General features: G+C 44.9%; 1 protein-coding gene across 4 annotated transcripts; it reads right to left on the reverse strand.

Moving 5' to 3' along the window:
- Positions 1-673: 673 nt before the first annotated feature.
- Positions 674-27,728, reverse strand: per1b (period circadian clock 1b). Of its 4 annotated transcripts, XM_080741972.1 has the most exons (20): positions 27,510-27,728; positions 17,461-18,264; positions 15,784-16,037; positions 14,615-14,736; positions 12,597-12,798; positions 12,146-12,340; positions 11,505-11,583; positions 11,297-11,403; positions 10,822-10,975; positions 10,410-10,674; positions 10,161-10,269; positions 9,673-9,832; positions 9,097-9,209; positions 7,656-7,799; positions 6,907-7,272; positions 5,987-6,747; positions 5,447-5,648; positions 3,973-4,195; positions 2,867-3,017; positions 674-2,324 (listed from the first exon to the last, which is right to left on the reverse strand). In XM_080741972.1, exons 2-20 carry the CDS (start codon positions 17,886-17,888, stop codon positions 2,028-2,030), a joined length of 4,332 nt encoding a protein of 1,443 aa, XP_080598098.1. In that variant the 5' UTR covers positions 17,889-18,264; positions 27,510-27,728; the 3' UTR covers positions 674-2,027. The 4 variants fall into 4 exon arrangements, with proteins under 4 accessions (XP_080598098.1, XP_080598095.1, XP_080598096.1 ...); XM_080741969.1 differs by having other exon boundaries at positions 5,987-7,272; XM_080741970.1 differs by lacking the exon at positions 27,510-27,728 and adding an exon at positions 21,353-21,409 and having other exon boundaries at positions 5,987-7,272.

Raw genomic sequence — 27,728 nt, forward strand, 5'->3', positions numbered from 1 at the left:
TTCTCGTTGCAATACTTTGTAATCATGATCATCCTCATTGTCATAATCACAATGTGCAGCGAAGTCAGACTGCCGGTTTGCGCGTAGCGTCTAAATGAGGGGCATGCCTTTGTCTTTTTTAAGCTGTGGTGCTGACCACTCTGGCTAGAAACCACAGTGAGAGCCAGAGAAGACTGTGGTTTAGTATGAGTTCTCTTCCTCCGTTCCCCTCTGGACACGTTCTCCAGCCAGCCAGCTAAACTGTTGGAAAACAACAACCAACAAGTCGTCGTTGTGGGGTGAAAAGCTTGTATGTCCAAAACCGTTCCTTTTGCATTCATCATTTTAAAAAGGCATTTAAACTGGTGAAAACAGCCGATATACAAGCACGTAGATACAAGCAGTAGATACAAGCAGTAGATCTACAAGTGCTTGTAGATCTACTGTTTTCACTACCTTTGTGCGACGGCCTTGTGCGATGAAGCAGGGCTTTACTTTTGAAAAAAAAACATACACATTTGAAACTTGGAGATACGAGGTTTCTGCCCGACAGTGACGAAGTCTAGGACAGCCTTGGCCAAGAGGAGATTTCAAAACACCATGGAGTCCGACAAACAGAAGGAAATAAAAACACCAGGCTTTACCACACAGAAACATTTCATTTTCATTTTATTGTCTTTTTTTCCCCTTTTTTTTCTTCTTTTTTTTACAAAGTTCACAAAAATATTTAGAAACTGGTCGCAGACCACCACTGACGCCATATAAAGCATAGCTCACCACATGACCAGAACAGCGCCACAGAGAGGAAAGAGAGGAGACAGAGAGAGAATAATAAAAGATAGGAAAACACTCTCAGATGTTCAAACGTCCGTCTCTCCTTCCCCCGACCTGGTAAATATCTCGCCGACTCTGGCAACTGTCATCGGCGCCAAGATTCCAGACAGGTTCGTGTTCACATACTTTTGATGTGAGCGATTAGCGATATGTCCATCGTCAGGCATGGCGCAAATCGTGCAAGGTGTGGCGACGACTCAAGTAATGTCCAGCCGAAGAGAAACACCAACTGTCCAGTCAGTCTGGTCTCTAGGTGACAACCACTTTGTCCAAACATTCCATTGTCCAGTCATAGGAATAAGATTGTGGCGCCACAAGACTGAGGTCTTACAAGTCTCTTTTCCCAGGGAGGAAAGGGAGGGTCCGATTGTTTTTTCAAAATAGTACATCAAGGTTAAAGATTTCCACTTTTCTTGTTGTGTTTTGATCATTTCTTTTAAACATACACTTATTGTTACAATACAAGTCCATTCTTTCCAGGCATTTCTTCTCTCGCCATATACAAGTGGCAGCCAGGGAGTATAAAAATATACACAATGCTTACAAAATAAAGTCGACCTGCTTCTCAATGTACAATGTATCTATACGGCTGAGGCTACACACTTTCCCAGAGCTTAAACATGAAAAATCTGTTCCAGATGAGAGTGTGGCACTAAACCCAGATAACCTGGCTCACATTCAACAAGAGAAGGAGAGGTAGGCAGAGGACCCCCCCCCCCCCCACAAACACACTGCAGAGAGGATATTAGACCATACAAGGGACATTGTTCCCCCTAGGGAGTACAGGCCCGAGAGACATATCCACCTTCAATAAAGTGCCACTTTTGTAACACATTCAATGTCTTTCAACTCGCTCTTTAAATAATGAGCTGAACGGTCACTTGACCCAATAAATAGCAGCCGATTGTACATGTCAGCCCGACTCGCATCAAATAAAACAACTGTACAAATTAAATACAAGTCCGCTGTCACCATCTATACATATCTACCGTATATAGGCATGTGTCAACATGGAATGTGCACTTCTTCTTGACACCAGTGTCGGGGAGAAGCTCCTTCCGAACGAATCCCGCCGTTTTCCCATTTTCGCGGGTTATGGCATTTTCCAATGCGATATCTTCCAAGATGCGCGTAAAAATAACGTCTGTGGGAAAACGCGGCCGTTGTGAGAAAGGTCACTAATACTGAATGTCCTTGGTCTTTTGGCCAGCCTCTCAGCAGGGGTCAGAGCTGACCGCGTTGCGTCGCTCCTCGGGTGTCATTTCCTGGTCGTTGCTTTGCCTCTTGGCCCCTTCACCGCCGCCTTCCTCCGCCTCCTCGTTGCTGGGGGTTTCGTCCATCGCCACAGCGGCGTCGGAGGAGGAGGACGGAGGAGGGGTTTTCTTGGCCTTGCCGGCGGCGGACTCCTCCAGAGTGGCGTCCAGGACGCTGCACAGCTCCATCTCGTGGATCTCCACGTCAAAGGGGGGCGCCGGAGGCACGGCGGGGGGGGACTTGCATCCTGTGCAGGCCTGGAAGACAGAGAGAGGAGCAGGCAAAGGGAAGGGGGGTTAGTTATGTGTAACCAAATATAGGGCTGTCGCGATTAAAGAATTATTGACTGCTTTAACCAGTGAAAAATAGCAGATATACAAGCTCACAGCGCGGCACCGAGTAGATCTGTAGATCTGCTATTTTTGAAAAAGTCGTGAAAATGTGTGCAAATCTTTGAATATAAGTATTTTCAATGCGAACGGTTGTAACTAAAAATGTTGCTTCTGTGGGGTCCCTGGAACTAAATACTTTGAGATGGGGGTCCGTGGCCAAATACATATCATTTTGGGGGTCCTTCACATGAAAAGGTTTGAGAACCACTGACATAGTAGTCTCTCAACAACAGACCAACTGAGCTCAGTTCAACTTCCCCAGTTCAAATATGATTATTTTGGGGGTCACGGCCTGAAAAGGTTGACCCACTGTGCTACCAGATAGGTACTCTCAGAACAAGACAGTTCAGACTCCCAAGGCAGACTAACCCCTTCCTGGCCAGTTAAGTAGTCTTATGTACACTTACGGAGACATTGATGGTGCGGGGCAGGCGCCCGGTGCGGATCCAGGGGTGGACCTGGCTGAGCTCTTTCTTCTGCTCCTCTGTGAAGCGTGGCTGATGCTTTTGCATGCTCCTCAGGCGCTCGCGGTCCTTACGCAGCACCTCCTCCACATCCCTGTCACACAGAAGATGAAGATGTCACCATATGTCACCAACGCTCAGGCAACTCAGTGGGGTCGGACGACATGAGTAAATATCCCCTTTTTTTTGGTTTGCTACTTAAAAGGAAAAAAAGAAGGTTGTTTTGAAAGATTAAATACAACAATTATTTCCTCTAAATTTCTTCCAAAAGAATTTCATGAATCTATATATCGCTGTCGTCGGGTGGAAAGCTTGTATGTCCAAAACCGTTCGTTTCGTATTTATCATTGAAAAAATGATTTAAATTAGTGAAAATAGCCGATCTGCAAACACACTAGTTTTGTGCGGCAGTCTTGTGCGATGAAGCATTGCCTTACGTTACGAAAAAAAACGTACAAATTTGAAACTTGGAGATACAAGGTTTCTGCCCGTCAGTGACGATATATTTCTCTTGAGGTAACGGGTACTGTCACCGTTACCACTGTTAGGTCAGGTGTTCACATCCTTATTGAAATACATTTCATTGCTCTGCTTTGTTTTAATGTTTTATTAGCACGAGCTTGTGATTAAATAAACATATCTACGTTGGATACACTGAAAAGTAACAGTTTTGGGATGTTATAGAAGGTTTCCACTCAAGTTATCTTATGTCCAGCAGGTGAGCCATTAAAACATGCCGACTACGGTGTTCCTTTAAGACCGGAAACGCATCTGTGTCAAGTAACCACTTTAACCATTATTTGTTATACTTTGAGCAGATATAAAAAATAAACGAAAAATGAACATTTATGCAAATCTTTGAATATATTCTTATATATTCCTGGAACTAAATATTTTGAGACGGGGGTCCGCGGGTCAAATACATATAATTCTAGGGGTCCTTGACATTAAAAACTTTGCTAACATAGCTAAAGAAACATCATTTTCTTTTTCTTCAGAAAACAATTGGGACTTAGAAGACATTTGTAGGTGTTTTTCAGGGGTCTCACCTGACTGGCAGCTGGTAGGACATCATGACCTTGTCGTCCGTGTTGGCCATCAGCAGCCAGATGGGGTCCTGCAGGACACACTTGATGAACTGCTCTTCGCCCGAGTCCCCGCCGCTGCCCCCTGTGCTGACACTGCCCCCTGCTGGCTGCTTGCGGGAGTGGTCGTTCTCGGAGGAGTCGATGCTGCCAAAGTACTTGCTGGTGTGACTGCTCTGGCTGCTCCCTGGAAGGGACAAAGAGGTGAAACGGTGACATTTTAGATGTGTCTCAATCTAGTGGTAAGGCAAGATGAGGCAAAGCAAGTCTGTAAAAGGCATGGCATGGCCATGTTTTTATTTCACTTGTTTCTTTGTTAAGGATGACGAATAAGAGCACCCCCACTCCCAGATGACGTCTAAGCAGTGTGTTGTAATAAGAAATAAAATACTTCCATGATAACTGCATTAAATATTTGTCGTTGTATCCTTTAAGCCTTATGTATGACTTGTATACATGTATGTGAGATGATCAAATAAACTAAACTAAACATGTATTATTGGGTTCAATATGCTACACTGCAAATACTACTAATTAACTGTTGTGTTGATCTCTCCACATCCGTTTAGAATGTGTTCTTTCTTTTCTTCTGCGCATTAAAAGAGCTGGTTTGCTTTTCTTTCTCATCTAGTTCATTCTTTAGATGGTCATACGTAGAACAGTTGTAACTTGTGGAATCAAGGCTAAAAGAGGGTGAGAGGTCGATATAATAACGAAATGTGGATCACAATGCCCATAGTGCCCTGGAGTCTGAAGATGGCGTTACCAATGATACCAATGAAGGCTCTGTTGCATTTAGTGTAAGACAGTGGTTCTCAAATGTTTTAATTTCAAGGACAGACCCATAAGGGGCCATTTGGAACCCCCCCTCAAGACACTTTGAAGCAGAGTGTTTCCAGTGAGCCAACATTCACAATATCAGCACCCGAACTCGAGACAAGAGGCCCAATTTCTTTACAATATGGATGCTTTGCATAGAGCCTATTGGAAAACCAAGGTGTTAAGACCTGGAATTATTTTATTCTATTGAAAAATAGCAGATATACAAGCTCACAGCATGGCACCGAGTGCCGCGCTGCGAGCGTGTAGATCTGCTGGAACTAAATATTTCGAGATGCATATCATTTTGGGGGTCCTTGACATGAAAACGTTCGAGCACCAATGACATAGAAACATAGGTTTTTCAGAAACCCGTTAGGATTTAGTAGACATTTATAGAGTCAGGTCAAAATATTCAAAGACTTGCACACATTTTCACCATTTCTCAAAAAATAGCCGATCTACAAGCTCGCAGCGCGGCACTCAGTGCCGCGCTGTGAGCTTGTATGTCTGCTATTTTTCAACAGCTAAAGCATAAAATAATGGTTCAAGTAATAATGCGCTCCCGTCCTAAATGGGTGAACGCAGTATGCTGCAGTGTGTCAGTGAGTCTACTTACGGGTGCCACTGGTGCCTGAGGAGCTGCAGCCGTTGGAACCGGAACCGGACCCCGAAGAGCCGGTCCCCGAGGAGCCGGTCCCCGAGGAGCCCGAGCCGGAGGCGGCCGAGCCGGTGCCGGAGCGAGAGTCCTCCTGCAGCAGCAGGTCCAGCAGGTCGCTGGACGTGGACATGGCGTCGTTGTTGGACTCGTTAGCCTCGCCCTGGCGGAAACAAAACACAAAGGAAAGGGGAAAACGTGAGGAGGAGAGCCCCGAAGAACATAACGTTGGAGACGCAACAGAAATAGAGCTTGGGTAACTTTTTAACAAAAAGCTTTTTGTTTCAAACACCAAAAACCAAACAAAAAAAGAAAATAAATGTCACAGTGATTTTCTTTTTGTATATATAGGTTATCCGTCATACATCAACTTCAAAGCCTTAAAGCCAAACAAGAAATGTAATTGTCAACGAGAAAAACACAATTAAATTGTTAATCGCAATTATTTGAGTCACAATCAATCGTCATGTAAAATGTCATAATCGTGACAGCCCTACTCACATTCTCGTTTTCGTTCTCCTTGGAGGCGTCCGTGGAGCCCCTCTGATTGGACAAGCTCTGCCCGCCGGCGCCGGCCCCTTGCACGGAAGGCGTGGCCTGCTGCGAGGCGGCGGCGGCCAGCGCCGTGGTGCTGGGCGCCTCATCCAGCTGCACCAGGTTGAGGGGGGAGGAGCAGCGCGACTGGAAGAGGGGCGACTCGGCGCCGTCGCGCTCGGCCGGGGCCTGGCTGCAGGACTGCGGCGTGCTGCAGCGGGACGTGGCCACGTGGGTGGCGGGGATGGGCATGGGGTGGGCCGCCACGGGCGGCATGACCGTGGGAGCGGGCAGCGTGGGCACGGGGTAGGGGAAGTTGGGGTTGTAGAAGTGTCCGTGGGCGGCGCCGGGCTGGGCCATCTGGGGGAACATGTAGTTGGGCAGCACCACCATCATGGGGAAGCGCGTGGGGTCCGCCATTTGCATGTGCTGAGAGAGAGGCGGGTATATGGGGTACATGGGGAGCATGCCCGTGGGGAAGGGCACCGAGGGCAGGCTGGCCTGAGAGCCCACGGACGTGGGCCACGAGGACGAGGTGGTGGGGGCGCCGGCGGTGAGCGGCAGAGGCTGGGAGTGCACGGCGCTGGCGGTGAGGCTGCTGCTCAGCCCCATGGAGCTGTGCTGGTCCGACGTCTCCTGGTGCTTGAGCCTCTTGCCTCCGCGGCCGTGCCTGCGGCCCGCACTGCTGCGGCTCCTGGCGCCGGGGTAGTCGCGCGAGCACCGCGCGCCTGGGGAAGACAGACGAAAGAAAGGCCGGACATCACTCGGAGGCAATATGGCTCCCGATGCCGAAAAGGTTTGGGCGAGGAGCGCCTGTTGCGCCGATCGCTTGCGTGTTGTTGTGTGGTGTGGTGTGTTGTTGCGTGAGAGCTGTTCCGTGTCCCTACCTCTGGCCAGAGGGTTGGAGGGCGTGGTCTGGCAGCGCACGGTGGAGGAGGCGGTGGGGTCGAACACGCGCAGCTTGCTGAGGTCCTTGAAGCGGTCCAGGAAGGCCTGCTCCTCCTGCTGGGTGTGGGCCGACAGCACCTCCTTGGTCAGGCCGAAGCGGCTGCTGCTGCTGCCTGCTCCGCCTCCGCTCCTCCACCCCCCGTCCCTCTCCGGCTGCTGCGGGGCGGCGGCCGACTGAGGGGGCGGCGTAGGGGGGAGGGCGAGGGGACGCGGAGGAGGGCTGAGCACCTTGGAGGAGGCGGTCAGAGCGGAGGCGGCGGCGGGAGCCTGCGTGGGCGTGGAGGGGGTCTCCTCCATGACGATGTCTGCGATGAACGGAACAGAAAAGATGACCGATGAATAAAAACAGCGGCGGTCAATTATAAGTACGAGTGACTAAATTGAGCTGGGCGTTTCACACTATAGGCCAGTCAATCTGAGGTTTGACCCAGAAGAAACTGCAACAGTAATGGTTCAAGGTTTTTTATGATCCTTAGGGTCATCCAAAACACATGTTAAAAGCTTGATCCACTAAGAATATAATGGGAAACTTTTAACATGTTTTTGGATGACCCTAAGGATCATAAAAAACCCTGAATGATTACTATTGCAATTTCTTTTGGGTCAGGCCCTTTTTTTAGCTTCAAGATTGACTGGCCTACTACTGGCGGTGGCGGTAGAAGGAGGTGTGCTGAGCGTTGTTGCACACCTGATTCTGGAGGCTTCTTGTCTCCCACGTGCACGATGGTGCTGCTGAAACTGCACTGCGAGGTGACGGAGACCTCGCTCTCCGCCTTGCTGCCCATGAGAGGAGGGAGAGGCGACGGCTCCCGCCCTAGGCTCACCGGTGCGCCTGCAGAAAATCATACAGCCAGCTCAAGTCAAAAAAATAACTAAACTCTTCACAAAAAAGGTTTGACCTTAACTATACTGACTTGCATCTGTGTGAAATTTGACACTAGAGTGTTTCCCCCCCTTATTTCTCTACTGAAAGCCCCTGAAAGCCTCTTTCAGTAGAGAAGGTGTCTGTGAACTGCCTTAAAAACTTTCAAACATTTGGTATGTCACAAAGCCCTGTGTCATATCACTGTCCGTAATCAGAAACAGACATTGCTTCACATGAGAGGGAGGGAGGGACTGACCCACATCTTGTTTGATATTAATGAATCCAGACAGAAAGAGTAGATGTGGCCCCGCTCAAGTTTTTTGTCCTTTCTTTCTCTTTTTATGTGGGAAAACCAACTATGTATTAATCATCTCACTAAGCCAGGCGATCAGTGATCTCCGCCTACTGATACGTCCTGGTGACATCTAAATTCAGTGAATGGGTTCAGACTGGCTCGGAGTCGGACGTGTACAAAAATAACCAATATTAATATGTTGCGGCGGTCCTTCATATGGAATGCTATCAGGATTGGTTTTCATTCAGGTTTGTCCAGTGTCCAAGAAGCCTCCTATCTATTCAGCTACAGGATGCATACATATGGGTACGTTTAAGAAACTGTTTACTTTAAACACAAAGCAAGAGATAACTATACAGAGTAAAAAGGACGATCAAGTCCTATTGGGATTCTTGGTTAAATTACTTAATTATGTAATATTTGTTATTGCTATTAAAATTGTTATTATTGTTATTACTATTTTTAGGGAGAAAACATGTTTTTATTTAATTTTATTTAAGTTTGGATATTGTATTGTCGAATGAAAATGTACATGAATCGATGTGTTTGAATCGATGTGTTTGAATACTTTGACAAGGTGTATTATTTTAAACAACAAAAGGGTAAAAGTAATAAGCTTAGGCTTCAGTCGAACCCTTTTTTTTGTGTATGAAATTCAGTATGTTTATTGAATGGAATAAAATAAACGTATAAACTAAACTAAAACAGGTGTCCCGTTTGGTGTGTCTAAATATAGCTGCCATTATATTGTCCGGGAAGCTGCTACCGGTGAACCTCACCACTTGTCGGCTGGACACTCCATGTGAGGAGACACGTTGTTTGTCTAATGTCTACACGCCCTCCCCAAGACCAACCAATAGGGGTTGGCCGTGACGAGGGCCATACAAAACCAATAGGGGGCAATTTGGTCAAGCCAGTACAATAGGCAGGTGGTAATGACATGTGATAAGATGTAAGAATAGAAGCTACCTTTGTTGCTGCCGTTGGACTCCTGCTGCTTGTCATCATCAGAGGTGGAGGTGCCGGAGGAGGAGCCACACTTCCTCTTGACCGTATTAGGAACGTTACAGCTCTCCAAGTACCTGAGAGCACACACGCCCGGGTCAGATGATGGTGAAAAGCTGGACATGCAAAATACTAGGGGGTGTAACAGTTCAATCAATCAATCAATCGATCAATCAACCTAATGGATTTAATTGATTACTATAATTTGTAATCCATTTATGATCATTTAAAAAAAACAATTGATTAATAATCTATCCTTATTTTGTGCATTCAAGATTCAAGAAAATAGCAGAATGTGCCTCAACAACACGTCGCACAACGATACATTGTGAGCACGTGTTTCACAATGACAATATAACGAGTCATTGAAAAAAATTATCTTTTAAAAAACACTCTTCTCGATTATTCGATTAATCAACAAAGTAATCAATATCGCTAAGAAAATAATCGATAGCCCTACTACAACATTTGTATTATTTCATCTCAGGTTGTGCATTTAGCCACGTAACTTGGTCATCTGAACCGGTGTGCACGCCTTACCTTATGATGCTGTCCAGGCAGTTGATCTGCTGGTAGGAGTAGCCAGTATGAGAGTCCTTTGGCACGAGCGCTGCGGGGATCAGGTCTTTGGGCGGACAGGGCAGCTCGGGTAGAGCTCTGATCGCATCGATCCTGGTGGTTCTGAGGCCGTTGGCTGTGCCTGGAGAGGTAGGGGAGAAAATGGCAGTTGTTCAGTTGAGTAAATGGTTCGCTGAGGAAAGCAGGGAGAAAGCAGAGAGGCCTGTGCTGTGGTACCGTGAACCTAACGTATGATATTCATTCCAGTCGGTGGATTTAAAGACAAATTGCATTTGCAATGACAAATTACTTGTAAAAGCTTGGGTTTATAGAGTTGCCTTTTAAGTCCATTAGTCATCTATTATTACACCTATTAAGTTAGCTATGTTAACATTTTAGTTAACATGAACCCATTCTTTAAAAAGTCCCTGTCCAAAATGCATTGATATGTAACTGCCTGTCCCTTGTACCTGTGTTGGCGTGTTTTCTGAGCGGTGGGCGGTTGCGGGACTCAATGAAGACCTGCTGCCCGCTTGTCTTGACCATGTGAACGTCCTTGCAAATCTGCTGGAACGTCATCTGCAAAGAGCACAGCAGCAATTCAAGAGTCAAGACCACGTTTTCCATTCAACTAACCTTCTCTGGTATTTAAGTCACGCAAGCACAAAATAACTATGCGACCTGACGTACGTATAGCTACTGATGCTTTGTACACTCACAGGCTTGTGCGAGACGGCCGCGGCGATGGCGTCCTCCATGGTGGGGCTGTTGCTGTCGCTGGAGGAGGCGCTGAGGTGCTGCTGGTGCGAGCAGCGCGAGCCGCGGGACCCGTTGGAGCCCAGCGAGCTGTAGCCCTGCGAGCTGTTGCTGTGCACCGGCTGCACCAGGAGCCGGTGGATCTGCTCGCTCAGCTGGACGATCTCCGTCGTGGTGACCCGGCTCGACTCGCAGCCCGGTGTGAAGACGTCCTCGTTCAGAGGGCTCCTGGAGAGGCGAGGCGCCGGAGGGAAGAGAGGTGGGTGATTAGAAAGGTTGAAACATCCTTGAACCCCAAAAGCACGTTGTGTTTTTTCACGTTTCTGCACGTTTCTAATTTTTTCGAGCACAGCAGTGAGGGGAGGGGGAGCTTACGTCCGGACTTTGTGACGCCCCACGATGAACGCCACCTTCCGGCTCCAGGGGTTGACGAAGGAGGACCAGCTGGTGTCGATGGTCAGGTACTCGCCGTTGCGGGCGCACATCCTCAGGGGCGCGTGGTCGAACGGCTGGCCTGCAAACTGCAGAACTGAGGTGACAAGATGAGGTGACACAGAGAGAACATTATTGAGCGTAGGAGTACAGGAGAGAGAGAGAGCAGTACAGCGGAGGGCTCCTAGGGATTAGGGATGGGACGATAATCATCATTATCGTTTATCGTGATACAAAACACTCACGATAATCGTATCACACATTTTCACTACTTTTTTCAAAAATAGCAGATCTACAAGCTCGCAGCGCGGCACTCGGTGCCGCGCTGTGAGCTTGTAGATCTGCTATTTTTCACTGGTTAAAGCATTCAATAATTCTAGGCCTAAATGGGTTAAGACACACAGACGGTAAGACTTACTCTTCTTGTGAATGGCCACCATCAGGGGTCTGTCCTCAGGGTGGAGGTAGAGCAGGATGGGGGTTCCTACGAGGTCCTGAGGCAGGTATCCCAACAACGGCACCGCTCTGTGTGTGCACGCACAATACAAAGTACAATGTTACACAACGTCACAGCGAAATGCCGTCGTTGTAGTAAAGCAGCGGGCCGATCGACGGGGAGTACTGACCTCTCGTCAACTTCCTGGAAGAGGCAGCTGGGCGAGTGGCTGGTGGTGAAGACCCTCTTGTCTGTGGGGATACGGGGCGCTAGAAGAAGGGCACAATCAACTGTTAAACTCTTTCCCACTGACATCCAATCATTGGCTTGTGGCTGACAAAAACGACATGCCCCCCTAAATAGGGACACCAACAATCTCCCATTTAAGTTAAACTGATCCCCCATTTTCCTATCCTTTAAAAGGATTTAAAAGGCAGTGATTTTCAAAGTGGAAATTGCAAAAACATCACTGCCTTAAGGCCCATTCCCACTGGACCAGATAACAGATAAAAAAATATCTTTCTCCAGATATTTTTCCATTCAAAGTGGATGGTAGATACAGATAAAAAAAAATATTTGCCACAGATAAAAGTATCTGTGGCAAATATCTGTGGTAGATATTTTTTGTATCTGTATCTACCATCCACTTTGAATGGAAAAATATCTGGAGAAAGAGATTTTTTTATCTGTTATCTGGCCCAGTGGGAATGGGCCTTTAGCCTCTGTTACGACATCAGTAGAGACACCAACAGTGGTCTGAACACACTCGGTCATTGACATAACTGTACAACATAACAAACAACACTGTGCTTCTTTTCTAAGCGTCATTACCTTCGTATCCAGAGTGGACCTTCTCGGCGATGAGCAGGCAGCAAGGCTGTGGCTCGGCCGCGTCAGAGTCTCTGATGGTCAGCTGGTAAGGCGTGAGGCGGAAGGGGTAGTAGCGCAGGTCCCCGCCCTGCGACCGGTCGCAGCCGATACGACAGAACATGGACTTCTCTTGGGTGCAGTCCATTGGAGGGGAGACTGAGGGGGTTAGATATGATTAGTACATCCAGAGTGTTCATTTAACCATGGCATCCCTATCCTGGGGTGAACATTCTATGAAATCGCTGATCTACTTGAAAGAGATTTTTGTGTATTGGTGAAAAAAATCTAACAACTACAGCGACAATATAGCAACATCTAAAATGAGACAGATGAAGTCCCGCAGTGAAGTTTTAAAGATGTATAGGTTTGCTCCTCCCAAATCGGCACCCAAAATGTAAGTGTTTTCTCTCACCGGAGCCGATGCAGGTGGCCCAGGGGGGCAGGCGGCAGGGCGCCGTGCCGCTGTAGAAGGTGCTCACGTCCTGGGGAGCCAGCAGCTCCGAGAAGATGGTGCCTTGGAGGCGCTCGGGTTTGCAGCGCAGCAGGTACGAGCCCTGGGGTGATATGTACACCACCTTCCCTGTCAGGAAGGACACGGCCATGGAGAACGTGTCCTGGAGAAAGAGACAGAGGGGGACGCAGGTTGAGACCCAGCGCGGATGATGATGATGATGTCGAGCTATTCATAGGGCTGTCACCATCATGGAATTTTAGCTGATGATTAGTTGTCAGACACAAATACCGCGATGCGCTGTGACCTTGTAGATCTGCTATTTTTGCTCATTTGAAAAAGTGTGAATGTAAATCGGAAATGGAAAAGAAATGCGAATAGCTAAAATAATTGCGATCAGGTGAAATAATTGTGACATTAATTATTCAATTACATGTAACCGTGACTAACTATTCAATGTGATTTTGTCAAATGTTGTGGAAGAATCATGGTAGAATTACACAATAAATTGTTATCATGATGTTCCTTTGGCATCAAGAACATGATGTTCTGTGCCTGGATGGCAGGCCTGGTATCTATTGTTTTGGGTACAGCTTGGCCCTGTTACACACAGCATGTTCCTGTCTTATCTTTGTAAAATAGCTCCAGTGTGTTCCCTCACTGTTTTCCTCAGAAAACTGCTTTTACTCTTGTTTGTTATCAATTCTCCCACACTCACTATAAAACAATGCTGTGTTTGACTATATTCTTGTCCAAACAAAATAAGGGACCACGGCCACTAAGTGGTGCAGTTGAGTTGCTTTAACCAAATCAACTCTAATGTCTCTATTCTGGGCACACATTCTACAAAAATAGGCAAAAAGAAAATAGTATATCTACAAGCTCCAAGCGCATCATGGCGTAACGCATTGTGAGTTTGTAGAGTGGCCCATTGCACAATTTGACAAACAGACTGACTATTTGGGGTTCAAGTGGTTAACCTTTATCAAACACGTCAGCGATGCAAGGTTGACATCATTGACGACGCGAGAAGAACCTGTTATCAGCTGCATTCTTGAAAAACAAACTAACGGCACAAGCGAATGTCTGTCACTTTAACTCCTGCATTTGTTTTAGTACTGAGTGGATGGGATCAGGTTGCACTCGGGTTGCAGCGTACGTGCGTGATATGTTATTCAAAACTAAAAAGGATATTCCACAACACTGAAATCTCTGCTGTAGTGTACCATTGATGTACAGTATTAAGAGAGACGTAATGCAAAAACAAATTGTTCAGAACATAAAAGGCCAAAAGGTACACAGCATAATAGCAATATAAGGTGCAATTCAAACATACTTTTCTCAAGGTGTGTGGCTGAGGCACAAAGTGACCACTGGTTGTTTCAAAATGGCCCAAATGCATATGTATAATGATGATAATCGCTTTGGAAAATGTATTGGCTGCAAACTTAAGAGTGTCTTCCCCACAGTCTTTTTCCTTTATTTATTCAGTTATTGTAGATAGCATACTAAAAATGGTTGCCTGGAAATGGGTCAGGCATGTGCCCTCCCTGTTCTCACATAGCTGAATTTAAGTGGCTTTTATGAGCAACGTTAAAATTGTTATGGTCCATTTGGTCACGGTGACATTTATTGCCGTGAGCCCAATTCCACAGACAGAATATTATGGCAGTTCCTGAGATATTAATTTGATGAAGAACACAATCACAAACTGTAAATGGACCTGGCTGTCAAGTACTGTACTATTCAAATGTATTTTTATTTTTCCATTAGGTCATCTTTGACAAAGGTTTTGCGTAACAATTATGGCGAGGCGAGGTCGTTCGAGGTAACAGGGCAAGTTTACAAAGGCTTTCACACTGTAAGGTTGCCTTGTTCCGTAGAATGAACTCCCCTTGCGCTGAGCTGGAACTCAGCCAGGTTTAGTGGGGGATCCGGTTTGTCGAGTCATATGCGGTAGTGACATGTTCATAACTTACAGTGTTTTTGAGGGTGTATTCAGAAGTGATGTTGTCCAGCTCCTCAAGGGTGAAGGTGGACAGGTCTAAGCTGCAGCCATGGCACTCCTCCACACTCCATTGGTGATAATACTCCTGGTTGGCTGGAGAAATAGTATTCACAATCAGTCTCGCACTTTCATTTACATTGTATGATACAAACACACCCCTGGTTCCTCCTGGTTTGAATCACTTAAGCTCTATTTTATACTTGTTGGTTCAAAAGATTTCAAACATAGCAAACAGCTGATCTCGAAGCTCACAACATGTCGCTTTGCGGTGCGTGATGTGTTACAAATTACAGTAATAATAAATGCAGATGGCAAAACATCCTAATAATAGTCTGCAAAGGTTGTACAGGGCAATGATCTGCCACAGGGTTTAGGTTATGTTAGGCTCCCAACAGCAGCACCAGCCATGTACAGTAATTAGCATCAGGTTTCACCCACCATTGAAACCAAAAACATTGTGTTTCTAAACCAAACCCTAGTACAGTGGTACGTTGTTGCAATTAAAACAGAGAACTTCAATGTGTTCCAATTAGTGTTCCAATTCAAGTTACAGTATCTCAATCTGCTTTTCATTCATAATTGCTCACTATATTAGGACTTCTGTATGAAGACAAAGATCAGCGTTTGATTATTAAAGTCAACATATACAGAAGAACTGTGTGTGTGTGTGTGTGTGTGTGTGTGTGTGTGTGTGTTTCCCTTCCATGGGATTACAGCGTCACTGCCTCATCCTGTCCTTCCGTAACCCTTTCTCTTTAAGTTTAAGTAAGGTAAAGAAACTAACTTGTGTTGAATGTGTGCCAAGTTTTACTCTGGATTTAAGATACAACAACACTGCCTCTTCCTGTCCCCCTGTAACCTCCCTCACTCTTTAGGTGAAGTAAGGTGAAACCTGTGTTGTAAGTGTGCCAAGTTCTACTCTGGCTTTAGTATTACAACAACGCTGCCTTTCCTGTCCCCCCGCAACCCTCACTCTTAGTTTAAGTAAGGTGAAACTTGTTGTTGTATGTATGCCAAGCTTTACTCAGCTGGCCTTAGGATCACAATGCTGCCTGTCATTCGTTGTCCCCTCGTAACCCTCATTCTTAGTTGAGGTAAGGTGAACCTTGTTGAATAAACCTTCAGACAAAGAATTCTCACCTCTGACTTGTTTGACACAGTTCAGGGCGTACTTGAGGGCGTCCAGGGTGCTGGAGTGGCTCTTGCCCCTGCGCTCGGCGGGCAGGCGGATCTTGAGCTCCTTCAGGGCCTTCATGAGCTCCTTCTGGGTCTGGACGCGGGCCGACTGGTCACTGCTGCAGCCCGAGGTGGACGGGGGGTCTCGTTCCGAGCTGGTGGACAGCAGGCTGTATGCCAGGGAGCCGCTGGGCGGCGAGAGACTCTGGGAGTTGGAGCTGGGAAGAAGAGGACCAGTGTTTTAAAACACAAGCAACTACACAGAGCAGAGTTCAGAAGTGATATAGACCTATTAAGCCCCCTCAAGGAACCCTGAGAGCCCCTAGAATTAACAGAATTGGCACTAGATGATGTAAAATGACCTATTTTAACACTTTTTATAATAATCATATAATCAAACAACAATTGCATTTGACATTTTTGTTTAAGTGTTAATGAATACCTCCCAAATAATGCAATTGTACAAAGCCTCTTGGTTATATGCCATGTTATATTTCATAGCCCTTTGGTTTAGTCTGTTGATATCATAGAAAAAGTCTCCATAGTCCATAGATTGTAAAAATGACAATGTTTGAAGCTTTGAATATGCTCTGCATAAGGTTTCCACACATGCCTACACCATATGCTTTTTTAAACACAGGTTCTTTATTATGTAATCACTGATTTCTCTGTCAAAAGAAGGCAGTCAGAGCAGCTGTCAGAACGGTCAGAGTGAGATGTTATCAATTAGGTGGGCACGTGATTTTTAATCAACAGTCTAAATCAACTAATTTCAATTCCACATTATTATGATAATTCTGATCATTAAAAAAAGAATAAAAAACACTGGTTACATTTCTCTGCAAATGGACACATGGCACTGATTCATTCGTGTCAGTGGTTGCTTAGTAACTGAGGTGGTTTGTGTGCCATCATGATGCGTGTTTTGCCATGTGAGAGTGGTCAGAGGGAGAGCGCACATTTGTCAGCAGGCGCATGAAGTCACTGGGAGGTGAGGTGAAGTGCCATTAAATGGTTTTGCCATGTGAGAGTGGTCAGAGGGTGTCAGCAGGCGCATCAAGTCACTGGGAGGTGAGGTGCCATTAAATGTCTCCAGGTGACGTTATATAAGAGGATTAAGCACCAGAGGTACAGAACTGCCTCAATTTTGTGAATCCTTTGTGCTGGCTTACCGTACATTTCTTTCAATGGGTTCTTAACAAAAATTAAACCTAGCGTCCATGTTCTGATAACATTTGTTGGCCAAACAAGCTCACAACGCGCCCGTGTTTATGAGCGAGAGAGAGACAGAGCAAAAGAGAGAGAAAGGGAGTGAGAGAGAGATTCTTTCTCATGTGTGCACTTCTTTTTCCTTCAACCCAATCTACCTTATCGTCACTGTCGTATCTCCAAGTGTCAAATGTGTATGTTTTTCTTCGTAAAGTAAAGCCCTGCTTCACCATACAAGACTGTCGCACAAAGCTGGTGAAAATAGCCGATCTACAAGCACACAACGCCTCGCGGTGCGAGGCGTTGTGTGCTTGTAGATCGGCTATTTTCACTATTTTAAATAGTTTTTTTTAAATGATAAATACAAAACGGACGGTTTTGAACATACAAGGTTTCCATCCAACAACGCTGACGAAGATGTATTCTTCTTACCTCTTGTTGCTCAGCATCATGCCAGAGTCCTTGCCGTTTGAGGAGTTGTGGGAGCTGTGCGTGGACTGGTGCCCGCGAGACCTGCTCTCCCGCTCCATACCTCTCTCGCTCTCCCTCTCCGCAGAGTCGTTGCCGCTGGAGAGGCCGTCCGTGTCGTCCGAGGTGGGCCCCCTCTGGTCCCTGGACGAGCCAACGGACCCAGACGCTCCGCTGGGAGAGGAACTTCTCGCCTCTTCCCCTCCTGCTCCTCCTCCTCCATGCTCCCGGATGGCAACGATAGAGCCAGGCTGGCCGCCGATGTTGTTGTTCGGGGACCCGGGTCCACCTGAGCTCACGTCTTTCTCTTTCTCCTTCTCTTTCTCGCTTGCCCTCGTCACTCGGCCCCGAGTGTTGCTGCTAGGGGCCGAACTGGAGTTGTCATAACTCATACTAGAGTTGGACAAAACTGGTGGTTTTAAGGCGAGGAACGACGGCGACAGCAATATCAGGTCTACTTCTTTAGGTGGGACTAATATGTCTACACAGGCCTGTCATAATTGCTGGTTGATAATGATTATTGAAGAGAGCTAAAGGAGAGAAAACCATGATTTCTCATGAGAAATAAAAATGACAACCCTCCTCTTGAGGGTTCTCGGACAGTGCCGTCTTTCAAGAACAAAACAGCAGAATCCTCCAAATAGAAGAAGTGGCTTCCAATGAATTTCTGCTCATGAAACAGTCTTGGCAAAAGTGTTCTGACAGATGGGCTGGAGATGGGCTCGTCGTGACTTGCCTTCTTGACTTGCCTGAGCTGTTAATGGCCACCTGATGGGAGAGAAAAAGAGAATAGAATATCATGCTTAGGTACACACAACTTCTCAGAGTGGTTGTTGGAATGGTTACGTTCAATACTTCCTGTGGAGCAAAGCTAATTAATAATAGACCAATTTATTTCTTCTAAATATGTGCAGACACATCCTCCCTCTAAATGTTTTCTGTACATCCATCTTTGTCTTGACATTTCCCTTCATTTCAATAAGAGCATACAGTTCAATCAGAACCTCACCTCTTAAATTGAGTAAACATTTAGCAAACATTAGCAAAACAATTCCCTTGCAAGTACACACTCAAGAGCCTCTGCCTTTGATACTTGGCAACGGTCTCATTTTGGCACCTAATAGCACAGCATGGATGGGAGTGGGTGCAAGCACATGTGCGAGCGCATGTGCGCCTGGCGCCCAACTGTTAGACCTTTTTTCACATGTCTAGTAAGAATCACACCCAGTGTGAAGTGAGCGGTGCCTTTTATGTGTTCATTTCATTAAGCGTCCCGGAAAGCTTGGCCAATGAGCCAAGTGTGGGACATACATACATACATACGTACATACTGTACATACAGACAAAGCCAGATGTACAGGCTGTACAGAGGAGCTGTAGGAGCGGTTAGTACCGCTCAAAAAAGAAAACCAAACACTCAGATCCCTCAGCCATCACTTGCATGCAGCAAGTGCATGTATGTCTAAATCTGAATATAGATAGGTATCTGTTAGTCCTCATAGGTAAGTACACTTGTATTAAGAGGACAGTCAAAATAAGCCTACAGAGGGAAGGAAAGGGGCTATATATTTTTTAACGTAATCCCCAGAGGTTGTATATCTGGCGACTACACACACAGATATCAAGATGTCAAGTGCTATTTATTAATTGGCACAACATAATCAACATATATCCACTTGTAATGCTTTTAAGCCCTACAAGGAGCCACTTTCAGAAGGAGACGAGGCCTCAGCCTCCACTACTACAGTATAACGCCAGATCAACGTATCCCCTTCCTGCCAGGTTGTTCATTTAGCATCTGTACATTACAGCTTTGACTAATGTATGTATGGTATATGTAATTTTGTGATGGCAAGCATCTAGCCTGGATCACCTGATTTTAATGTAGAGCTGTGCAGTATTACTTAAAATTGCTATCATGATATACTGTATATACAGTATACTGTATATAAACGTTTAGTCAGATAGGCTAGCACATGGCTTGCCCTGTGTGCGAGGCGCAGCTGGGTGAAAGAGATGGCCAAGTAATGGCTGCAGGCAAGCTGTGACTGGGCATCATTCACGACAGACTGCCAGCCATGCATACTTCCACGGGCCACGCCAGAGACCCGGCCGGGCCAATGGAAGACAGGCCTGCTCATGCTAATAGAATACCTGGATATGCCATCCTTGCCCCAGTGAACCACCCACGTCATGGCCTGCACTGAGCCACCCATGCACGGAACATTCATCTTATGGCCTGCGCTGGGCCACCCATGCATGGACCAGACATGGCCCCTCTCTCCCACATCCACAGGAAACACACTCACTAAAACCACACGTCCTATACAAACACACTGTCGCCTTCTAATCAAGAACTAAGAGGAGGGCCATTGTGTGTTGCAGGGGAAAAAAAACACAGTCAACATTATATAATATACACATGTCAACTCAGCCAGACCAAGTGCAAATTGCAATGTCTAGCCGTCTGTCTGTTTATTTTATTTGACCGTATCTCTCTACCCTTACCCACCTATGAAGCGTTTCACGCCTACTGTTGTTACTTACGACACATGAATTTCCCGCACGGGGATCAATAAAGTTTTATCTTATCGTGTTTAAACACTGTCAATGTTTCATCCACTGCACACACACACACACGCACATCTAGGCTCTGGTCCAATGCTGCTGGTGAGCGCACACTGCCGCAGGTCTACTGGCCATTAAGAATATATAGATCAGAGCATCAAAAACCTTGTATCTGTTGTCATACTGGCTGGAGAAGGCATAAAGGGAGTAATGACTTGCAATTACAACAGTTACAACTTGCTTCTTGAAAGCACTGCAGTGCTGAGGGTTGTTAACTCAACAGCAACAGCCAGGTTTATGGCAGGTGCACTGGCAGACAATGTTGTTACTTGTCTTCAAGCCTCATTTATACTAGTTGCATTGTCCGGTGTAGTGCTCACTAAATAGCAGATCTAAAGCTCACCACCTGTCACGATTGTGATGTATGGTGAGCTTGTAGATCTGCTATTTACTTTATGGAACACCACCAGCATGCAACCAAGAATTCAAAATGAGGCTTCATAAGGTTAAGTCCACCCTAAACTAAACAATGAATTCTAGGCTATACTCCTGTGTGTGTGAGACGTAGATTGAGTATTAGTAATCTATTATAATAAATCCCAATGCAAGATCGTAATATTAAGAAAGATTAACACAAATCAACCCATAAACCAAGCAGTCAATTCATAAGAATTAAGTCTATTATTGGATATATTATTATTATTATTATTACAATGATATTGACAGTGAGAATGGCATTTCATAGTGGATCGCTCCTTTCCCCCACTGGCCATTTGCACAACCATAGCCGTACATCACTGGTTCTCAAACTGTTTCATGTTAAGGACCCCCAAATTGACACCTAGTAGCCCGCGGACCCCCATTTGAAAAGATATGTTATAAGAGTCGATTTTAATGGTTGAGAACACACACACACACACACACACACACACACACACACACACACACACACACACACACACACACACACACACACACACACACACACACACACACACACACACACAGTTCGACATGCAATAGGCTACGGACCCCCATTTAATTTCTAATAGCTGGGACTGGGACCCCGATTATATTGTAAAATCGATGTTATTGTACAAACTGTACGTCCATTTGGTTTGGTTCCTAAGTAACATTTAGCTGGGTCGACCCCCTGGAACTCCCTCAAGGACCCCCGAGGGTCGCCGCCGGAGTCGGCCGGACCCCACTTTGAGAACCACTGATCACACAAATGCCAAATCGTAATGCCACGAAAATTTTACATTTGTGTTAAGCAATCATTCCCTACCACGGTGTGCAGACGGGCGTCTGTCTGGCTGTAGTAGTGAAGTGTCGCGGCTTCAGCAGCATAAACGCGGACAGACTACTCCACTTTGTCTCGTTATTAGTATCCCTTCGGTTCCGTAAAAGAAAGGCCCTTTGGTTGTTCCGGCTCTACGTGGTTTTAAACGATACGTTCGGTAATCAAAAAAAGAATGTCCGTTTCGATCACTATTGCCGCTGAGAGCGAGATTGCGACTGCTTTGAACATGTCATCTGGTGCTGTAGCTGCAGCAGACACACACACACACACACATTGGGTACTGTATGTACTACGTAGAACGTACACAAGGCAGGCAGCACGTGTACGCGGCTGTGCTTTCTGCAAGCCTCGCCCGCCGCCGATTGGCCGACGTCGCTGGACCAATGACGAGCGCGTATCCATGCTCCGCTCCCATTGGACGCGAGAATTGGAACACCGGAACGCAAGGGCAGTGCAGGAGACCACATGCTGATGCTGTATGTACATTGTGTGTCAGTGGTGGGGAAGAAGTAGGCACACTTTGTATATCCATACTGCTGTTACAAGTAGAAGTGGATTCACAATTTACTTATGGGTGAAAGTGCAAAAGTATTGACATCAACATGTTCTTAAAGTACCAGAGGTACAGGTACTGTAGTAATGTACTAGCCTACCAAAAAAGTAAATGTACTCCTCATGCAGAACTCCTCACCCATTTCAAGTTTTCAAATGTGTGCACATCTTTTGAAAATATAGCAGATCTACAAGCTCACTTGAGCTTGTAGATCTGCTATTTTCAAATGTCAGAAATGTATTATACAGAGTTGTTAATGTATTGTGGTGATAAATCAAAATCTAAAAGTAACCTGTAATTCACATTTTAAAATAATTGGAGTAAAGGTATAAAATTTGCCTCCTCTGAGATGTGGTGGCGTCGAAGTAAAAGTATTGGAAATTGGAGATAGGCCTACTCAAGTAAAGTAAAAGTAACTCAAAACTGTACGTAAGTATAGTACTTCAGTAACTCAGCTACTTTACACCACTGGCCAATGACAAGCGCTTAGCCATGCTCCGCTCCCATTGGATGACAAAGTAGAACACTGGAACGCAAGGCAGTGCAGGAGACCACATGCATTGCTGTGTACATTGTGTCAGTGGTGTGTGTGGGTGCGCCCAGGGGCCAGGGCATAGCCATAGACTGTACTGATCCTACTGTGTACATCCTATGTGTGCAGCGTGCCTATATGTAGAACAGAACATGATGTACTCTACTACGTACTACGCATCACACATGAAGGCAAAGCTCCCACCCAATTACCATGGGATGACTCAGTATAGAATTCCTTTGGGCACAGTTTACAGTTTAGTTCCAAGCTTTAATAATAAAATAAAAAAAAGCCTAGCACTATACATGAATGGATGCATTTCATCAATTGATTGATTGATTGATTGACTGATTGGTTGAATACTTCATAAACAGTTTGCAAATAGCACGGAGGTACGATTTTCCAAGAATGTATGGGTGCATTTCAGGGGCTAAAATAAGACTTGACACATATGTACAGTACAGTATATACGTATACTATTACATGTCTGATATCTGCTGCCAAGTCCTGCCTTACTTCCACAAGACTGTAATATATGGCACACACACCATAATATACAGTATATTTAATTTGATATTGCTGTCCTGTATCTGCCTTTTTCCTTTTTTTCTTTATCTAATAAAAAGGGTGAAAATAATTTCACACTCTTACGCCTGTCCTGTGTAAACCTTCATCATGACAATAAACATATCATATTCTGAGTCTGGTTTACGAGGCTAAAAAACGTGAAGTTGAGATGTTGACACAGGGTAATGCCAGTACATTTTTTGTGAATGGACGTCTGACTGGATTGACTGAACATATTTGGTTGTTTTACTCTGGCATAAAAGAGCACCCCAGATAGTTTTTAAGTTGCTTGATTCAGTAGTTAGATATTTGATAAACTTCAAACCATTTTAACCATGATTAATCGAAAACACCTGTTCTTGGTTCATTTATTTTATATAGGCCTATTTATTATATTTATATTTTATTATTATTATTATTTTCATTTCCCCCCAAAAATCTAAAAAAGAAATGAAAAAAGTGAATTGAAAACCTACGGTCTCCTTATGCCTGAGTAGACGTTAGAATTACCCCAAACATGTTATAAGTGAAATATCCCTTTAAGTCAGGTTATTTCATTACTTGTGGGGAGTGATAACTACAGTTTAACTACAGGCATGTCATTGTAAGCAAATCTTTTCCAGAAATAATGTATTTTGCCCACCACCACAGAGCTTGTGGGTTCAAATCCACTATGGTGCATCTGGCTCTATCAAGCATCTATACATACAAAGACAATTGGCCCGTGTTCAGGGTAGGGAAGACAGGCGGGGAGGGTGATATCACTGCACGTAAATTAATCCTACGGGGTGTTGCGGCACCTGTCAGCAGGGAGAGTTAGGCGGGATGAGTAGAGCGAAGGCTCTACATCCTCCCGGTGGGGGCACCTCACTGGCAGGTGAGACAGTAGAGACAGCAGTGATAACACACACATTGGCCTACATTGGCGAGAAAAAGCAAACATAGCATATCTGCAAGCTTGAACACATTGTGATGCTGCGAATTTTAGGTTGTATTGCACCATCATAGGACAAAACATAATACTGTTGGGCTTAAGTGGTTAACCTGAGAGAGAAAAATAAATCTGAAGATGAGCTTAAGCACTCTTATGTCCTATTTTCTTAACTTTACAACCATTTGCGAAAATGGCAAATCTACAATTAAGCTCAAAATGCGTTGACTTGCAATGTGATGTGTTATGAGCATGTAGATCTGCAAGAAAGCATGACGACACCTAAAATGAGCTCTGGTGTCAATGAGAGAAGTTATAAGATCGTTCTCCTACTCTTGGATGAAATGGGTCGCCCGTGATTAGCCTAGATTCTTAGTTATCGTCAAAGAGAGAGTTTTATATGCTGAATCATCATGGTTCATGAAGCAACATGATTAGGCTACAAACTAAACCCAGTATGAAAATAGGTCTATGCATAACTAACTACACCACCACTGTTCATTTATAGCACAGGATTTTAAGACATAGTAGTAATGAGTGGAATTTGAACATTTAAAATGCCATGTCAGCTCTTTTGTGGGTGTTTAGCTGGGAATAATACATCACATTGAATGACCATATGGTCATTCAATATATAGGGCTGGGTCAGACACCGGTGTCCTCTACTGAACTCTATGGCTGTCGCCCCTGGTTCCTCCTCTTTTATCCCTAGCTAACCTTGTTTTCTTTCCAGCATCCTCTCTTGGAATTTAAATTTGACGGCCCTGGTCTTATGTGTTTATATGTCCATGTGTTTCTGTTTGTCTGTTTGCCTGATTATTTATTTATTTTAGCACATTATGCTGCTGTAACACCTCGATTTCCCTTCAGGGATAACAAAGTATATCTCATCTCATCTCATCTCATCACAAAGAATTGCTTATTAAATCAGCTCTTCTGTGGGTGTTTACCTGAATCAAACTCTATTGAATGACCCATGTCCCATGTTAAAACATACGCTCCAATAGCCGTATCTATGACAGATAATAGCCCGCAAGGCAAAAAACAAAAACAAACATATTGTTAAGTGCAACAGTATAGCATGATAGGGCTGGTAGCCTGGTTCCAGACCCTGAATCGCTAATGTAAATCACTCACATACAGTTGTCCTCTGCTGAACTCACTGTAGCCCCTGGCTCCTCCTATTTTATCCCTAGCTAACCTTGTTTTCTTTTCAGTATCCTCTCTTGGGGAAAATTAGGTCAGCTTGAATTTTGGCTTGCAGTGAAGTGGAGTCTTATGTTGGATGTCTTGTGTCCCTCTATGCAGCAAGTAAAAATGCAAGCACTTTTCTTGTAGCTATACTGTAAAACGGCTGGGAGATAACCCAGCCGTACTGTAAAGAGTCAAGGCTGTAAACAAACAAAGGCTGGCCAAGGCATCGTTTTGCACAAACAAACGCAATGCTCACATTTCAACATACCACTGGGAACGAGTGTTTCCTCTGTCAAAGTCAGTCCCAGACATGTAAACCTGTGTAGTGTACATGCACACCCCAGTGGCACCTTTGCCTTTTCTCCCACTCAATTCTTGTGGTAGCCTGGTTGCTGTCGTGGCCTGGTTCGAGACCTTCATCCAACTCCAAGTGTAAAATCAAGGCTACTGTGATCACGCCAGGGTGATCTAGCATAAGCGAGGCATTGAGTGAGAAATATGAAAAATAACACAAAAAGGCCTGAGGGCTTGTTTCCATTGGGGTCCTATGTATTGCAGATCATAACATTAATATCCTAGGGGAGTAAGCACAGTGTGTGGTGATGTTTCTATTGCATGTGTGTGTTACTATAGCCTATTGCTCATACTGTAGCTAATTTGTTGATACACAAACAATTAGCTCATAATAATCCCTGGGCTTACCATCTATGTGCTGTCCTGGCGTGTGCAAATACAACACTCAAGGATGGCATCTTGTATAGTGTTGACAACTCTCAATATAGGCCACAGGGACAGCCTGTAAGCCCTGTATACAATGTGACATGTGACTATGAAAAAAGTGTAGCAGCCTCTCAGGTGCAGTGACAACAACATTTCAAAGGACGATATCTGATTGGTGAAATGCCCATGCATTCAGCACAAGTAAAAGAGTAATACATACCCGAGAACAATAACAATATGTGGGTCATTCACCAGAATACAATGAGCATCCTTGCAAAAAGTTTCCACGTGGATATCTAGGAAAGTTTAGGCCTACTTGGCCCAGGGTGCAATAATGCATCTTCATCTCTAACAGGAGGATGCACAAATCCTGTGTTCACGAAAATAGCTAGAAATTAACTAGGAGTAAAGAAGCTGACACACACACACACACACACACACACACACACACACACACACACACACACACACACACACACACACACACCACACACACACACACACACACACACACACACACACACACACACACACACACACACACAGTCACAAGTACAAGTACAAGTGCAGCCTCTAGTGGATAGAAAAAGATATAGGCCAGACCATAGAAGCCATTTTAAACAGCAAAAAACGCTCCACAAATGTCCCACAGTGCTTTTATTAATAGCCCTGTGACAACTCATGAGAACAAATAGGCCTAGGGATGGAAGTGGAACAATGCAGTGTTAAAATGCATGTATGGGGACGAATGTGCACTGTTAGTAGCCTGTAGGACTTAATATCATCATGAATAATCAGAATAATTAAAACTGTTATGGCTCTTCAATGTGTTGTTTGCCACATTTGACACATTTCATATGCAAATGAAGGGTGACAAATAGTCCTACCCTAACAACAACACCACATGACATATAGGCCTGTGCACAGCTTAGGTATGTTGCAAGTGCAACCTTTGGTCAAAGTCTCTTGCGGCTCTATAGCCTTGGATCAAGACTATCATAGACCCAATGCTACATTATCATACATTTATCAAAGTATCATTCTGACATTTTGCACATCTATCTATGATACGAAAGTAAAAGTCAGACAGATAAAAATAGGCTACATCTATGATATTAGCCTTGGTCCAAGGCTAGCACGACCCAGATCTCCAGGACACGCAATCATCTCGAGACTCTATATCTACTGCATAGTAGCCTACTGTGTTATATTCGTCTGTCATTCAATGTTATATGAGATACATGGTTTCCTGTGGAAATAAGCTTAGTCTTTTCATGGATCTCCTTTTAGTAGACCTTGTACCAGTGAACTGTACCGTCATGAAACTGTACCTTTTCCTATGCAAACTTCTAATAAAGTCTTCAATCAATCAATCAATCAATCAAACAAACAAATAGTAGACTAATACATGCTGCGATTATTATTTGGAAAATGGACATATGTTTTTGGACATGGCAGGACAGACAGTGCATTTGATTTATGAAGTACATTTTGAAATCAGGACTTTTTTTTGTTGGTATTATTGTATTGTAAAAGTATTTCATTGCACTGCAGCATTAATACTCTGCAGCCCACCCACCCACCCACCCGCCAAGCCAGCACAGCACAGCACAGCACAAACACCGATCGAAACATTGTTCCTTACCTTTGATGTGACCATCCATCAACCACTTTGATGTCCCAAGTCCAAGTTCAGATTCTGAACTTCAGAATCCTGAGTAAATTGTCAAATGTATAATATAGTACAAGCAAATCAGGTAATCAGCCAGCACTTAATAAAGTTAATGTGCATCAGTAACGTCTTGAGTCCACGATGGTGTCAACAGCTATGTTGCGGTCGGTCTGTGGGTCTGTTCTGTGCGTG

This window comes from Nannobrachium achirus, assembly GCF_963921795.1.
Source record: "Nannobrachium achirus genome assembly, chromosome: 14".
In the NCBI taxonomy this organism is placed as follows: Eukaryota; Metazoa; Chordata; class Actinopteri; order Myctophiformes; family Myctophidae; genus Nannobrachium; species Nannobrachium achirus.

Bases quoted from the DNA above. Each gene is read 5' to 3' on its own strand.
- per1b (XM_080741969.1), bottom strand. From the start codon at position 17,888: ATGAGTTATGACAACTCCAGTTCGGCCCCTAGCAGCAACACTCGGGGC. The intron at 11,584-12,145 runs GTAATGACGCTT...CCCTTCTTCTAG, and splicing joins GGTCCACTCTGGATACGAAG to CGCCCCGTATCCCCACAGAC. The intron at 9,833-10,160 runs GTACAAGGGACA...CTACCTCTCCAG, and splicing joins CAGAAAACACGCCAACACAG to GCACAGCCAACGGCCTCAGA.